This window comes from Priapulus caudatus, unplaced genomic scaffold, assembly GCF_000485595.1.
Source record: "Priapulus caudatus unplaced genomic scaffold, Priapulus_caudatus-5.0.1 Scaffold740, whole genome shotgun sequence".
Classification (NCBI taxonomy): Eukaryota; Metazoa; Priapulida; class Priapulimorpha; order Priapulimorphida; family Priapulidae; genus Priapulus; species Priapulus caudatus.
Genome location: NW_014577801.1, coordinates 94,177 through 112,594, shown reverse-complemented (window position 1 = coordinate 112,594; position 18,418 = coordinate 94,177). Strand labels below are relative to the sequence as shown.

Genomic DNA, 18,418 nt, shown 5'->3' with positions numbered 1-18,418 from the left:
CCCCATCCTCACCCCACCATCTCAGCCTCCCCTCATCCTCACCCCACCATCTCAGCCTCCCCTCATCCTCACCCCACCATCTCAGCCTCCCCTCATCCTCACCTCACCATCTCAGCCTCCCCTCAACCTCACTCCACCATCTCAGCCTCCACTCAACCACACCCGACCATCTCAGCCTCCACTCAACCACACCCCACCATCTCAGCCTCCACTCAACCTCACCCCACCATCTCAGCCTCCCCTCATCCTCACCCCACCATCTCAGCCTCCCCTCATCCTCACCCCACCATCTCAGCCTCCCCTCATCCTCACCCCACCATCTCAGCCTCCCCTCAACCCCACCATCTCAGCCTCCCCTCATCCTCACCCCACCATCTCAGCCTCCACTCATCCTCACCCGACCTCAGTCTCTCCTCATCTTTACCATCACTGTGCGTTCTCACACCATGCAGCGATCTATGACAGCGCTACATTGCAGTAGCACTAGCAACTACAAACTAGCATTGGCACGATCAACACCCACTAGTTCTGCTCCAACTAGCAATAACGCAGCTGAAGTTTCACACCCCTGAGCCGTCAACCTCGCTTATCTCTGCTCAGTCAACTAGTTGACCTTGCTTGACCTTCTTTCGTGCGACTGGTAATCCGCAATTTCTTGGAAGTTCGCCCACAACGTCTTGCTTAGCAGAATCGTTCTTTTCTCCAGGTATCGGCTTAGCGTGTATACACAGTCAGCTAATACGAGAGGTCTGTCTACCTTCTCAGCACAAGACATCGGCTGAATAGTCTAGCTATATATATATATATATATATCTAAACGCGTTGTGAAAGAACTGAAAACTATCCGACGACAATGTCCATGTATACTATAATGCAGAAATCCAACAAAATCCAATAAAAATGCACAAGAAACTAGTCAAATATATGTTAGCGGTTACCTCTTTAGGATGGACACCAGGAAATTGTTGGCATTTCCCTTGAGTGACATTTTTATAAAGGGTTGCCCCACTTGCCTGTATACACGCACGCACGCACGCACGCACGCACGCACGCACGCACGCACGCACGCACGCACACACACATATATATACATACATACATATACAGCACCTACACACGTTTCTCAACGGATTTGATTTAAACCTCAAGAACAATAAATCTGGATACCAAAATACTGGAACACCCGCAGATCTGCGGAACATTCCCCCGCTCTCATCACCTTTAGCATCTGGAACATACTGGAACACCCGCAGATCCGCGGAACATTCTCCCACTCTCATCCCTCCTTGCTCCTCACCTTCAGCATCTGGAACACACTAGAACACCCGCAGATCCGCGGAACATTCCCCCTCGCTCCCCACCTTCAGCATCTGGAACACACTGGAACACGCGCGGATCTGCGGAACATTCCCCCTCGCTCCTCACCTTCAGCATCTGGAACACACTGAAACACCCGCGGATCTGCGGAAGTTGGAACATACCCCTCGCTCTCACCTTCAGCATCTGGAACACACTGGAACACCCACAGATCCGCGGAACAATCTCCCACTCTCATCCCTCCTCGCGCTCACCTTCAGCATCTGGAACACACTGGAACACCCGCGAATCCGCGGAACATACCCCCGCTCTCCTCCTCACCTGCAGCATCTGGAACACACTGGAACACCCGCGAATCCGCAGAACATACCCCCCGCTCTCCTCCTCACCTGCAGCATCTGGACGGGCACGGCGGCCGGCGGCGGACGACTGTTCACCGGGATCACCGGGATGCTCTGCGACGGCTGATGATACGCGAACCCGGCCGCGGGCGCAGACGCCGGGAAGAAGTGCTGGTTGTTGCCGTGGCGCTGGTCCTCCTGCATCACCTGCTCCTTCATCAGCTGCTGCTTGAGGTTTGTGCGCATCGGCATCGTGGCTGTCTTCAGTGACGACCCGGGGCTGCAGCAGAGAGAGAGAGAGAGAGCTCGCATGAGAACCCAGGTAACCGGCAGGAGAAGACGCTCGCATGAGAACCCAGGTAACCGGCAGGAGAAGACGCTCGCATGAGAACCCAGGTAATGAACAGACGCTCAGAATAGACCCACGCTACCAGCCGCCCGATCAGCACTAAACCGACAATGCAGAACCCACCAGGTAACCGCAGAGAAGACCTCGCATGAATGCACACGCTTCAAGTCCACACCTCTCCACCTCGAAGATTTTCTTATCAATTTGCCAACAAAGCATCGATTTATATACCAAACTGTTTACATCATGACAACCTCCACCCCATACCTCGCACAATCCCACCAACGCGCAGGAAAGGACCGTTGCATAGAAACCCAGTAGACCGCCAGGAGAACGACACTCGCATGCACCAAGATATCCGCTGCCAGCGCCGACGTAAAATCTCACGGAGGCCCTGATTTTCTAATAATGAACACCCAACTCGCAGCCGGTAGATCACAGCGGCCGACACTGCGCGAGGAGAACCACCGTTAACCGCGCAGAAACGCCGCACCCTCGCAATCCGACACACCCGATCAAACACGATGAAGCCACGAACGACGCGCCAACAAGCAAGAACCCACACCCACAGTAACCGCCGCCAAGGAAGACAAACAGCCATCCACAGCCAATGACACACACTATAAGCTCAACCCACAGACAGGAAAGCCTGCCATAAACCCAGGAAGCCGGCCACATAACCCCACTACCCCCACTCACACCCACCCACCACACCCCACGAGTACACCGACGAACACACCAAGAAAGACGCTCCAGAGAACCAGGCTAACCGTCAGAGAAGACCTCTGCACTATCGAGAACCAGGTAACCTGCAGGAAAGACCTCGCCATGAGACCTCAGCGTCACCGGCAGGAACAGACGCCGCAGTGAGAACAGCTAACCGGGCCGAGCAAGACGCTCGCATAGCCACCAGGTAAACGCAGGAGACAGACTCCGGGCATGAGAACCCAGTAACCGGCAGTACCACAGCGAGAGACGCTCACCACTATAAACCAGCAGCCATTCACCCGGCAGAGAAGACTTTGCATAGAAGCCCAGTAACCGGCAGGAGAAACGCTCACATGAGAACCCCACGTATACGCTCAGAAAACGCTCGCCACTGAGAACCAGCGTAAGCCGCAGAAAACGCCATCGCACATCACCACACAAAAACCCACCCACCACCCACACCACGCGCACGGAGAAACGCCCGCCATGCAGAACCAGTAACCCGGCAGGCAGAGGATGCTCCATGAGAACCCATACCGGCAGCAGAAGACGCTCGCATACGAGACCCCGTAAACCGCTAGAGAGACCGCCCGCTTGATGAACCCAGTAACCGCAGGAAAACGCTCACAGGAACCCGGTAACCGCATGAGAAGACGCTCACCCCCCATGAGTAACATCACAGTAACCGCAAGAGACGGAGTTTCATGAGAAACCGCATGTAACCGCAGAGAAGACGCTACGGCATGACAACCAGTAACCCGACAGAAGCAGACCACGCGCACATCTGAACACACCCACAGATACCGCAGGAAAGACGCCGCATGAAACCAGGCTAACCGCACCGCAGAACAGCGGCTCCAGCAATAGAACACTCAGCATCACAACCAACAACCGACAGGCAAAACGCTCAGCATACGAACCCAGTAACCGGCAGAGACGACGCTCGCATGAACCCATAACCGGCAGGAGAAAGACGCTCCACATGAAAACCCAGTACCCGCAGAAGAAGCACGCCACAAGATAAACCCAGCGTAACCACACACGGCAGAAGCCCGACCACAGAGACCCGCATGAAACCTCGAGTACCCGATCGAGAAGACCTCCAGCATGAGACCAGGTAACCGGCCCGGCAGAACGACCTCAATGAGAACCCAGCGTAACCGGCACTAGAAGACTCGCGTGAGAAACGTCAGGTAACCGCAGGAGAGGTGCTTTGCATGAGAACCCAGGTTACCGGCAGGAGAAAACGCTCGCATAACAGGTAACGCGGCGAGAGGAGACGCGGATCGCATCGCGCCAGCCAGTAACACCGACCCCCAGTAACGCAGAGAGACGCCGCATAAACCCAGTAACCGGAGGAGAGGACCTCGCCATGAGCGACGCCACGACACACATATATAACCGCATAGAAACGCCTCCAGCCGAAACCCCATCCCCCGTACCGGCAGGACAAGGCAGTTTTCACTGAGAACCCCAGGTTAATCCGCAGAAGACCCGACCCCTCGCATGAGAACCCAGGTAAACCGCAGGAAAGAACGCTCGCATGAAACCCAGTGAACCCGGCCGGAGAAACCGCTCCATCGAGAACCCAGTAACGGCAGGCAGAAAGACCGCTCGCCAGAGACCCCGTAACCGTCAGGATAACGCTCACATGAACCAACCCAGGTAACCGCACGGGAGAAGACCGCTGCCATAGAGACCAGGTAAACGCCAGGACAGAAACCCCGCCACGACAACGCGCACCGACCACCAGTAACCGCAGGAAGACGCCGCATGAGAACCCAGTAACCGCAGAAGATGTTTACATGAGCACACCCCACAGCATCAAAACCGCCCACACAGAGCACAACCCGCTAACCAGCATGAGACCCCAGGTAACCGGCAGGAGAAGAACGCTCGCATGAGAACTCCAGTCACACCGACACGGAAAATGCTCGGCATCAGAACCCACGGCTAACCGGCAGAGAACACGCTCGCAGAGAATCCAGTAACCGGCAGACGAGACGCCCCATGAGAACCCAGGCTTAACGTCAGCCACAACCGACCACAGCCCGCTCCGCAATAGAACCACGTAACCGCAGGAGAAGACGCCGCAGAGAACCCAGGTCCCCCCGCAGGAGAAGCACCTCGCCATGCCGAACCCAGGTACCGCAGAGATGACGCACCCTGCAGCACACGACCAACCCCCACTCCTCCCCCGGCTCATACAAAATGCTCCAGGAATAACGCTCCCCTCCTTCGCCTCATCGCGACGCGCCTCTCCCAGTGAGCCTCGCACGAGAAATCACTCTGAGTACTCGAGAGTCATCCTCTCTCCTCCAGGTCAACCGCAGTCGAGATGACCGCTCCGTCATCATAACCTCCGCAGCCTTAATATATCGCAGAAAGCACACTCTGCGTATCAAACATTACGAACCACCATGGCTTAACCGCATGAGAAGACCGCTCCCATCACAACGGCAGGTGAACCCGCAGAGAAGACGCTCCGCATGAGAACCAGTAACCGCAGTACGAGCAGCCCCTCACATCACATGAGACCCGCCAGTAACGACAAGAGGACGCTCTCGCATGAGAACGGCCAGGGTCACCGCAGAGAAGAAACATGGCGCTGCAATGAAACGCCATGAAGTACTTGAGCAGAAGTCCGAATGTCCTGCACCATAGTATGAGAACGCGCAGGATCAGTCTAGCAGCCAGGCCGCAGATCCGCCACAGCCATGAGAACTAGGTAACGTCACGGCACATATTCGCTCGCACATGAGAAACCCAGCCGTGTAAGCACGGGCCCAACAGAGACATCTGACGACCAGGCGCATGCGAGAACTCACAATAACCCACTAAGACCCCAGCGCAGAGAGAGAACATCGCCCAAAAATGACGAACAGCTATCCAGGTAACCGGCTCTCGCTCAAAGCACAGACGCGTTACACTCACCGCATAAACTCTCTCCTCTCTCCAGTATCACCGCGCTCAGTTACCGTCTTTCTAACTATGAGCTACTCGCCCGGGAAGAGCAACTATCATCTATCTACCCAGTAACCGGCCAGGAGAGATGTGCATGAAACGCCAGGTAACCGACATAATCTATCCTATTATCTATCTATCTATCTATCTATTATCTATTCTATAGACTAGATCACCGCCAATCAATAACCTCACAGGTACACAGCTCATATAAACGCTCGACATCGCTAATGAGAACCAGGTAACCGCAGGAAAAAGATCGCTCACATGACGATACGCTCAGCGTAAACCGCTCAGAGTATAAACGCTCGCATGACGAACCCCCAGTTCTAAATACCCGCCAGTAGAAGACGTCCTCGATGAGAACCATCTACTCATCAGTCATCTCACTAGCATCTAGGTACACTAGCTACTATCTATGCCCAGTATAGAACGTAACGCCGCATTGAAACGGCCAGCGTTATACCGTTGTCATTAGATACAGAACGCCTCCGCATAGATCAACTCCAGGTAACCGCAGGAAACGGACGCTATCACATGAGACTATAGTAAACTGGCAGAGAAACAGCCACATAAACTACCATGGTAAACCGTCAGGAAAAGACTACGCTCCGCATTAGAGAACCCAGGAGTATACCGGCAGGAACGACTAGCTCGCTAGAGATACCCAGCTTAAACTCGCGGCAGCATATACGCTGTTGCGACTACTGACGATATCCGCTCAACTAGTTCTATACCCGGCCAGAAAACCTCGCTATTGAGAACCCTACACAGTCTACATCTATTCTAGGTTAACCGGCAGGAGAACTACGTTCTATCTATCTCGCTAATGAGAAACTCGCTATTAGCGTAACACTCGCATCTATCCAGAGTAGAAGGACCCTCGCCTAACTACTATGTCAACTCCTAAGTAACCCGCAATGACAAACCTACTCACGATGAGAACCAGTACTATATCTACCTAGCTAGAGCACAAGAGAAGATCCGCTCGCAGAGAACCCAGGTACATAGCGGCAGAAAGACGCTGCTATGATATCCAAGCGAGTACCGACAGAGAGATGTTTGCATGAGAACGACTCTATCTCTATCACAGTTAAACCGTATCTAACAACTATGACGAACGACGCTCGCCTAGACTAATCCTACACTATTGTGACCCAAGCAGGAGAAGACGCTGCGCATTGAGAACCTAAGCGTTAATCCTCTTTTCTATCTACACGGACAGAAGAACCGTCGCACTAAGAACTCCAAGTAACCGCACGACGAAAGATCGCTCCCGCTATGAGTCACTCGGTAACCGCACGTACCCGACGCTCACATCAGAACCCTAGGTACCGCAGCCATAGAACGCTCGTACTGAGAACCCTAGGTGACGCGCACTAGAGAAGACGCGCAGCAATGAGAACCCATGGTTTAACCGGCAGGAAGACGACGCTCGCCATGAGACCAGGTAACGCGGCACCCAGACCAGACGCTCACAAACACCCAGTAACCGCAGGAAAACGCTCACGAGAGAACCCATGGTACTCGCCGGAGAAGAGCCGCATAGAACCCAGGAACCGCAAGAAGAGCTCGCATTCAAACCCAGTAACAGTGGCCCAGCTAAACAGATAGACGATCGAGGAGCAGATATCTAGGAGAAGATGAATCGCAAGTCCTACTGGCTGACGTCAGGTAGGTCACCGGACGCAGGTAAGACGGAGGGAAACGAAGCTAAGCCCTCGCATTGACGTTGAAGTTTCGTTTTACCTGACTGAAATTTTTTTCTGTGCGTGGAGAGGAAAAGACAGTAAGATATCTAATTTACCTATCTGCCTGCTGTAACTGACAGGTATTTCTAGCCAATCAGCACTGCGATGGTGCATTCTAAAAACGCTGCTACGTAAATAAGTGCCACAAATGCATCATTTTGGAGGTGCACACATGAAAAACATATAAAGTGGTATAGCTTGACCAACCTAGCAACAATATCCAAGCAAGGCATGGCTATCCCACACACATGGCTAGCTCAATTCGCCCAAGTTGTTGGACGAATGACACGCAATGACCTATGACCTGGGGACCTTGGCACGAGGTCACCATTGTGGCACGGGATGACCTATGACCTCTAGTATCGTGGATTACGATGAGCACACCGTCCCAGTGTGATCACATGGTAGGACTGCCATGCCTACACTCAACACAGAATTATACAGCTTCTCCTTATCGCTGGTAAAAACACCTAACTCGTCAAACAGAATAGAGAGAGTGGTGTAGCACGCCTGCTGAGACGCGAGACTGTGACCATCGTCATGCTACCTACTGATGACACCTAACATAGAGAGCGGTGTAGCACGCCTGCTGAGACGTGAGACTGAGACCATCGTCATGCTACCTACTGATGACACCTAACATAGAGAGCGGTGTAGCACGCCTGCTGAGACGTGAGACCATCGTCATGCTACCTACTGATGACACCTAACATAGAGAGTGGTGTAGCACGCCTGCTGAGACGTGAGACTGTGACCATCGTCATGCTACCTACTGATGACACCTAACATAGAGAGTGGTGTAGCACGCCTGCTGAGACGTGAGACCATCGTCACGCTACCTACTGATGACACCTAACATAGAGAGCAGTGTTCACTCGCTTGGGCCATCCACCGATGCAAGCAGACAGCATGGCTGCTTCCTCAGGCTGTCAAGCCTAGTGCAGACCTGCGATTTTTGGTTGCTCGTCGCTGCAACCTGCAACCACAAGCGATCGGTCGATGTGTCACCGCGTGTGCGCACACATGCGATTTCGAAGCAATTCTAGAACAATTTGGGAGCGATTGGGAGCGACGAGTCTGATCCGAAAACAAGTTTTATTTCTTGCAACTTGTCACAAGCGACCAGAATCGCTACGGGTTGCAGTTGCATGTTCCCGCAGACGTAGCGATTTCACAGCAATATTCACAGCGATTCTAGAATTGCTGTCAAGTTGCATGAAAAAATCGCAAGACAGCGCTAGGCTTTAGAAAAAAAAGAAGAAGATTTTTTCATTTATTTATGCACTTTTTTCTATAATGTGTTAGAATGGTTGGAAAACAGCCATCTTCTGGGCATCCGACCTGGTTTCCTTCCCTTACTCACTTTTTACAGTGTATCGCACATCTGCAGCTTTCAAAACAACAACATTTTGCTTTACATACTCCTGACCTGAAACGTGACGAATATTCCTATTTCTCGTATCAAATTTCTCTGTATAAAAGATAAAAAAAGTTTGGCCTAACTACCACCACACGACCTGCTGAAAGAAACTACAGAGAGAGAGAGAGAGCAGGAAAAGGTAGCGAGCGAAGGGAGAGAAAGAGAGGGTGCAGAGAGGAAGGGGGAGAGAGATGGAGACACAAATATCTATACTATACACACTCAGTGGTACAGTCACCTGACTTTAACTTTTAAGAACCTATCGGATTTCGGAACAAACTCTGTCGCGTAAAAAGCACGAATTTTTGGCAGACATGGGTGAAGAAAACTACTGATCAATCACTCGCGACTGAAAATGCGAGGTTAGTGCGAACAGACAACAAAAATGTGCTATACCTCGGTAATGAATGAATTAGAAAACGCTACTACTGAGTACTATGTGACTGTAAAGACAACTCAGGATGTGTAACTACTCGCGTTGCGCGTTTGGATCTATGGTCCGCTGGTCCCTCGTGAACGCGGCAGACGTCCGAAATACGTAGATGATTCACATGATACATTGATCGTTCTCATGACGAAAGTTCTCCTCAGCAAACATTCACGAGCAAGCATGACGTCACCGCCTGCTTCACCATAAAATATTATCATCGCAACCCGAGATAAAGCCATCTCATGATGCTGGGCAAAATGCCAACGCTCCGCTGAAATACCTGGGTTTTCGTCGACAATCGGCAGGTAAACAATGAAGGATGCGTTCGATCAATGCAAGCGTGTGACAAAGGTGGTCGGGCAACAATTAAAACAAGTGCCGCGGAGCGACAGCGCTCATCTAACGTCTACTGCGGTGACTCTGTGGTGGAGTGGTGGGATTCTAGTAAACCCTGTTAGTCCCAAATGTGTTCACATATCACGCCAAAACAGTGGAAGGCACAGGGATGATATCAGGAACCTTCTCAAAGGAATCTTCGTTGGGATCGTTATGAAAGTTGCCACAAGATGGCGCGTACGTTTAAGGATACTCTCCATGTTGTGCACGGGTATTGCTCTAGTGAAGATTAAACGTTTATTGGCAAACGAATCGAATCAAAACAAGTGATTATTTATAGAGGAGATATATCTTTATGCTAAAGGCAAAAAAATTCATGCAATTTCCAGCACCTAATTATGATACCAACTAAAAATTTTGCATTTTTATGTAAAAATGGTATTTTGGATATTTCTCAATTACCAGAAAGAGTGAGGATACAAAATTTTCGCCACATGTTAAGCACAATATGTACCAAAATAGTGCATCAGGATTCTTCTTTAAGTTTCATATTTACCGAGAAAACTCGAAAAAACCTGCTAAAAATCAAGTTGTGTGTTAAAATAGCAAAATTTTAGCGAATAAAGAGGCATAACTAATAAATATCGCACTTAATAACAATCCCCTGACGCGCTTTTTTACCACAATATTTACCATTAAAACGAGTGTAAAATTAAATTCATCCGAGTTGTAATCACAGAGAAATATCCATTTATACATCGCTACTATGTCAGAAATCGAAATGGAAAATCAGTCGTTTTTCTATTTTTCACAATGAGTGACCGCCTGTGCAAAATGGGTGAAACGTATTATATATCTATTGTTAGTACACTGCGACATATCCATGACTAACGACACCCTAAATTGTAAAACTTCCATCACTTGAGAAATTCTGAGAAATTCTGAAGGTACCACGCAGAACGCGCGAACTTCCGCTCATCCTGACGTCAACAAAGCTAATATGTCGATACAAACGCCGCGATGACCGCACTTATAGACAAACTAGTGTTTGCTGAGTGTGTAGAGAATCTATTTGGACTTGCGGATACTTAGTTGATCACTAGCAGCCCAGGACCCGAAGACACTAGTTCAATGGGCTATCATGTTCTTCATATCCTTGCAATCGTGTGTTGCGAGGTGTTAAACTATTTTGACGTGCGGATCTTGTGATCACTAGCAATGTAATTTCATGAAGTACTACTGATATAGCATGTAATGACACTGTACACGGTTGACGCTTAAGTGATATCGGCTTACGTGAAATCGTGGTTGAATCATGTCCTGAAGTCATAAAAGCAGCCGCTGCTTACTCACACATGTACCGGGCAAGCAAAAAACGCTCTGACACGTGTCACATGTACTCGTTATCTGGAAAATTACATTACACAGGGCACATAGTGTGATCCGTCGAATAAAGTTGAAACCACGAAAAATTCGATGAAATTCATGACAACTGGCAGAGTTACCTTAGGTGCTTCAATTAAAGATGGAAGCTCCCATCGTACTAGTAGAACAACTATTTCAAGACAGAATAGGTAACGCAATCATCCCATTTTACCCTTACGCACCACACCTGAAATAGGAGAGCTGCCACCTGTAACTAATTAACGTAGGCAAAAACTACACAGTACACCACCACACTGCACTGGCAGTGGCCAGTGGCCACGGCATGGCAGACGTTATCATGTAACACACCTGACAGCTACGGAATGCCATACCGAAATTATATCGCATTTAAGGAGCATAAACCTCTTCACCCAAACTTTAGCTTTGAAATTCACTGTGACATTTGTATGCCGTCATACATCTCAGCATGATAAGATTCTACTAGCAAACCTGCAGTCAAATTCCTTTCAACAGTTAAAGAATATCCATGTTTAACCGCCTCTTGAGGGTCCCCCCAAAAGGTTAATCCGATCACCTTACTCTTCGGCATTCGCAGAAATTAACATTCATGGTCGCTATTCAATAAAGCCATAAAAATGCAGTTCCACTGCTGAAACAACAAAATCATTTTCAATCGCTCCATAAGAACATGTCCTCCAGAAATGTCCTAAAATGCTGCCCGTGCCCATGTATGACCTTTGATCGCTGTGACGCTCCAATTTTCGGGCACACGTGATGCTTTTCTCTACATGACGTAGTACACCGACTAGTCCGCAGCCTAGGTCGAGTCCGTTTAGCAATTTGTGCCGCAATTCTGCAATTTCCCCTCATACACTAAGTAAGGAGGGAAGTTCCATCCTTCATAATTACACCTCTTTGCCCTTTACCCCCAGCTCGACATCCCTCCAACACGTTTGACATCTCCGCCTGACGTCTCCGAATATTCTACCGAACGTCAACGGTCAAGCCATGTCCCAACTATGAACGCACGACTGGACGGACGCACCGCTCTCTGCATCTACAGCGTGCATCTGACTATGTCAGATGAGCTAAAATATATCTTGTTTGCCCTCATCCGACCAGGCTGAAAACCGTTGGGTAGGTAGGTAGGCTTCTTTTTTTTTTAAGGGGTCTTGTTACAATCAGCATGATGTCCTCACAATGCTCGGTTGCGCTTGTGATGAGTATACTCTTTTAATGTGAATGTTTGTTTTGCTTGTAACGCATATCATGTATTGCCTACATATTTATATGAATATTTACATTGACACATATTATAAAAAAAAAATAATGCAAAGATCAATGTACAAATGAGTCGCCTCCTTGTTTTTGCTGGGTCGTCGGGTGTGGGCAGAACAAACGAATAATTTTATTATGGCCTAGGCTGTGGAATCATGGGGACCATTTTAATCATATAATGATATAACTCTAAGATGTTTCTGACAACGTGTGCGCATGGTCTCTAAGCATTGATAGGCTAGAGAGTGACACACCCATATGCCTGATAGCATTTCTAATTCAATATTTACATTGATTTAGGTAAGGTGAGCATGTTGACATGCATTTTTTTTTTTTTTTTTTTTTTTTTTTTTTTTTTTTTTTTTTTTTTTTTTTTTTTTTTTCATTTTTTTTTTTTGTTTTTTTATTTTTTTTTTTTTTTTTTAATTTAATATCGCACAAAGGAATCACCAGGTATCACAATAACTGGTCGAACGGCCAACCTCATTCAAGGAAAGACGGGTTATTTTAGAAAAATGTATCATCAGGTATCACAATAACTGATAGAATGACCAACCTAACCAAGGAAACACAGAACCTCATTTGAGGGAGTTTAGGTACATGTATACCAAAGTATAAAGCTAGAGTGTGACCTCACCACAATAAACAAGGTAAATTCGTCATTTACTATGGGTAGCCATTGATAATACCTACGATTTACACCGCGTTAACTCATCCAACTTGTAGCTCAAACGAACACAGACATTCGGCCAATCACGGCTAAAATCGTTTCTCGTAAACACGCCCCGCAATCCGTCTAGATACAGCCTAAAATCGAACGACACGTTCTCCATCTTTGCCCTCAATCCAGCCCATTGCGCGCTTCTATAACTTCAAGACAAAAGGCAGTCAAACATTGCCTGTCGCCAGTTCGCTTGTGTTGCTCCTTCTTCGACTAGCTGAATGTGGCGTTTGTGGCTCCTGGGGAAGATGAATCGACACAACTACACCGACGAGGCTAATCATTGGCGGTTGCCGCCGTGCGTGACAGGCAATGCCAGCTATGTTACATACGGTGGCCTGTGTAACTGTATTCGCTGGCAACAGTATCTTCGCCGAGTTGTTTGATGCCTAATCTCCCAGCACTGCCCACATTGCTCGGCATTTAGGCAAATAGCTGCGTTAGCTAGCTGCCTTTTGTTTTGAAATAATAGGCCGCAATGGGCTGGATGAGGCCAAAAGAAATGAGAACGTGTCGAGCTTTAGCTGTATCTCCGGATTGCGGGTGTCTACGAGGAAACGATCGCATCGATGATTGCGAATTACTGTGTCCGAGTATTGAGCTCAAGTGGATTGATTACGCGTAGTAAATCGTAGTCTATTATAAGCTATTTAAATGACGAATTTCCCTTGTTATTGATGTCACACTCCTGCCCTGATATCTACTGCCTGATGTAATAACAAATAGTCATTCGACGCACCCTATATCGAGCTTCTATGTAACTAGGCGTAAACGTAAAACTCTTTGAATTTGATAGGCAATACTGATAAAGAACGAAACCGACAACAGTTTTACACGAAGATTCATTCATATATATATAGAAAACACCCAGACTAAAATCATATAAGATTATTTTCACAATTCCCTACCAGAAGTTTGAAACGTGTGACATGATGGTAAGACGGTGCACACAGCACACGTTGCCAGCACAGGGTACAACCTTTGCACCTGCTAAAGCCACAGCCAACTTACATAAATGAATAAATAAATAAATATATATAATTTACACTCTCCCTTCAACATTAGTTACTGCAACGAGACCTACCAAGTTAGCGATGAATAGTGAATGTAAACATTTTATTTAATGGACGCTGGCAATTTTTCAAAATTTCATTTTTCTTACTATAACCTCTTGTTATAACCTCTAATTTCTAAAGCGCGGAAGAGTACTTAATCATTGGCATGTAGTATTAATTAATAAACCCGAATTAAATTAACAAGTGCCGCAGAGTGACAGCGACTTCAATCTGAGCGGGTATTTTTCTGAATAAACTCTCACGCAACCCGAATCAAGTGCGCCCTCCCCCACCATCCTCGCGTTTTGCGCTCTGACAGAGCATATACTAGGTATACTACTAAGCACAGCATCTAAAAATCATATAGGCTTGTCTATACCGGTAAACAGGTAAATTTGAAAGATACAGCTTGTGTCTCTAATTGAGTCGCTCTATATTAACATGTTAATCAATGGATATGCGTTGAGCGCGAGCGCTAGTGGTGTGGTGGTTGAGGTGGGAGGGACGGGGAGAGGTGCAGTGAGGGGCTCTTAATAGCAAAAGCAGTTCAGTCCTTTGTTAACAGTCAACAAATCCGTATTACCTCCCTCTCTTGAGGTCAAAAAGGTTATCAGACACTTACTCTTTGCCACGTCAGCGAAAGCACATTTCATGGTCCTTCAATAGTGATAAAAATGGTATGTCAGCGCTGAAACAAAAAAAGTTTTTCACTCGGCCGTTAGACCATGTCCTCAGAAAATGTATGATATCTGACCCTTTCCCCCACTGCCTTGACCTGTCGACCTCCAATTTCGCGCTGGTGATGGGTTTCCCTCTCCATCACACTATACATTGAATATTAAGAGCGTAGGTCAACGCCATTGAGATTTGTGCCGCAATTCCGTATTTCTCCTATACCCTTAAGTTAAGGGGGAAATATTCCCCTCCATTAACACACTTGACCTTTGACCCTTTAACCCCCAATATTTGACATCCCGAGGTCCCTTCTCGACCCACCCCCCCCCCCCCACGTCCCAAATATCAAGACCGTACGCCGAGCGGTAAAGATTTGTGCCCAACTGTTGACACACGGACGGACGGACGGACGCACGAACATTCATGCGATTCTACAAGCTGCATCCGACTTCGTCAGCTGAGCTAATTAATGATGAATATCAACAGCAACCTTGGGTTTAATTAAATTCTATACGCACAACGCAACCAGGCAGTTGGATGGCTGCCAGATTAGATAAAATTATTCCATGATGTCATACCAAAAATAAAAGTTCACGTTCCCACTCATTTAAAAAGGACTATTGATTTTAATCCATTTCGTTGCAAAACAAAAACAATCTTACTCTTAGTTTAGCACTCTTCTTCAATGAACAAGAGCCACGGCATGCTCCATGCTCGCAGCTCTGCGAATCTTTTATCTCTGATAAATGATGGCTAATTATATGCAACCACCAATCCACTCCAAGAGGCTAACAGCCAACGAACGTGCAGTTAGCTGCGCAAAGCACTGGAGTCTGAACGAACACGATATGACTTTGGGATGGATGGACACGATAGGAAATGAAAGGAAACGATGGCATGAGCAGAGAGACCAAACTCCAGCGGTGAAGTCCAGCACAGCTTCTCCTCACAAAACACAGCACAACTGACCAGCCGAGTTGCCACCGTTTTGGTTGCACCTTTGACACCACCAGTGATGCACGCAGTCTGTATTACTATACAGACACCTCACTGAATCTCTCCCAGTCTGACTTGTAGTGGTTTGTGCTTAGTACAAGTGAAGGTTTAATGCCGAGGGCCAGGCACATGAAGTGCGTAGCTAGGCACTGCAGCCAGTTACGTAGTAGTTGTAATGCGCAGCGTTTGAGTTGTGACCCATCGCAAATTAGAAAGAACATGCTATTCCACGAGATCGGGGAATTTCACTCGGCTACTGCGATGGATGGGGGAAGTCAGTGTACATGCACTATCGCTCAACACTCCACGCTCATAAAACATAGTGCGTTACGCATCTTGGGAAAAAAATACAAGGTATGAACGTATATGTGTGTGTGTGTGTGTGGCTTAGCATATATGCATAATGATATATATGCAACATAGATAGCGCACACCCACACCCATGCATGCAGTCACATCATGCACACACTCTGACTCGCACACCTATACATGCATAGATTAATACATGGTTAGATACCCACTTGTATGATGCATATATATATACCATATTCGTTCGCACTCATGCATGCACATCAATATTATCAGGGGTTAATAATGACAAATTTGTCATTATTAACCCCTGATATTATGCATGCCCATGCTCACATGCACGTACATACACGCACACATGCATGCACGCACGAACGCACACACAATACACACGCACCTGCAATATATGTGCCCACGAACACATACACACAGTCCGTCTCAGAAACGCTGCCCGTTAAACAGGCCTAGAACATCACTCCACGCCAGACCAATGTGGATAACTCACCATTCGAGCTACTGCAGATAACTCAGCCCTTCTAGCTACTGTATTTAATATTCTCGATAGGTTCTGCTCGCGCACACTACTCATGCAGCTACGTACGCTTCAGCCAACAAGTACATCATAGCAGCACATTAGCAGAACCTTATCTCATCTTTGCCACCAGCAATGCGGTACGTTTGAAATGCATTCCCTAGCTTTAATATCGGATGCTCCTAAAAATAGAAACATGAATTCGTCTTGAGAATTTGCTAAGTGGGAGACAGGCCTTGGAACTGCCTACAGTTACTGAATAATAAATACCTCCACCAGATGGCTCCACGTGAAAGCAATGAGCTCAATGTCTGTGTGTGTGCCTGTAACGCTGAATATGTTTCGCTGTAGTGTAAGCTCGATCACACAGCCACGTTTCCGTTTCCATGTGTGCAGCACAAACGCCTTACTTGAATTTAAAAGAAGTTTAACCACACACACACACACACACACACAGACACGCGTGTGCATGCGCACACGCACACGCACACACACACACGCCTCTATAAGAGTAAAACTAATGACGCATGCATAATTAAATATGTGTATCTATGATGAATTATTTAGGCTACAAAGCCCAGTACTTGACATTATTCTGCAGCCAGACAGTACAAAAACCTTGCCATAATTCTTGTGTTTTTTTCCAATTCAATTTGATAGAACTTTACTATATACACCACCCATAGCACTGTTATCATCTGGACAATGCTGGGTAACCCCACAGCTATATATCACTTTGGCAGGTAATACTATTTAATAAGTTTAACACACCTGTTTTTTATAGATAACAAACGACTAGGAATGAGTTACTTTCAGGTGGCAGGTTCCAACATCATCGCGCTGAATCAATCGGCTACTACTTACCAAAACATACTTAAAAGGCTGTAACTTGTTGCTGGGGCGCATCACTGCTACTCTAACAACTAGCAGAGTTTAGTTCACCGGATCTCTGTCGTAACAGACAGTCAGGATGTGTAGCTGTTAAGCCACGAATAGCACACCTCAACTCTACCTCGGCTGGGCAGAGCTACAACACCTCTGCTCTACTACCCACTAGTGTAGCATACTACCCCCCCTCCCCCGCCGCCAACCACCATTAGTGTGTGGCCCTGACATTGATTCTCCAATTTCTGGGAAACGGCAGTGTAATCTAGAATTTATTCACGTGTACCTGGAGTTAACGAACTCGCTAGGCACTAGTCGTGTTTGCATGGACTACCCAGCATAAAGTTGGGTATGCATATGCAGACGTATGTTAATGTGACCATGCAAGGAATACACAAAGCAATACAAATAGATGAGCTAGAAACTATTACTAATCATATTAGATTATTACCATTAGGCCTAGTACATCAGCTGCCTAACTAACATCATCTACGAACTAATCTTTTCAGGGGTGGCAGACTTTGATGACCTTCGGATCCTTCGCCACCCCCATGCTTCATCTGTCAAACCATGTATTTGTGACCTGTCATTCTCATATCTTCTGTTGTACACTGTATGTATGTATGTCGTATGCACAAATAACATCTTTGAATCTTGAATCTTGAGTACACCAGTAGTATTGGCATGCCATAGTATAGCTCTAGTACTATAGCCCGCGGATCGCTGCCATTCGCTGGTCCTGCGGCAGCGATCCGCGGGCTATAGTACTAGAGCTAGCCATAGTACAGATGCTCTATACGCGAGCACATGTACACTTAAACACCTATTTACAATACACTCATTGGAGCTATCGCAAAACCTAGCTCCAAGAAACGGTCTTGCTAGGGTTAGAAGACCATCAGTCATCATAGTTGTATACCTGCGGCAACTGTACACGGGATATAGTGTTAGAGCCATCGCAAACG

At 47.5% G+C, this 18,418-nt stretch overlaps 1 protein-coding gene across 5 annotated transcripts in view; it reads right to left on the bottom strand.

Annotated features, from left to right (window-relative positions):
• Positions 1-18,418, bottom strand: part of LOC106813215 (transcription factor E3-like) — a 52,927-nt gene that overhangs the window by 30,482 nt on the left and 4,027 nt on the right. The window contains exons 1-2 of one of the 5 annotated variants that reach the window (XM_014817290.1): positions 16,542-16,985; positions 1,707-1,938 (exon numbers count right to left, since the gene is read on the bottom strand). In XM_014817290.1, coding sequence (XP_014672776.1) covers positions 1,707-1,910 — 204 coding nt within the window. In that variant the 5' untranslated portion in view covers positions 1,911-1,938; positions 16,542-16,985. Of the gene's footprint in view, positions 1-1,297; positions 1,434-1,494; positions 1,538-1,706; positions 1,939-16,541; positions 16,986-18,418 lie in introns of those variants that run through there. The other 4 variants (XM_014817289.1, XM_014817294.1, XM_014817293.1 and 1 more) reach the window with 4 other exon arrangements.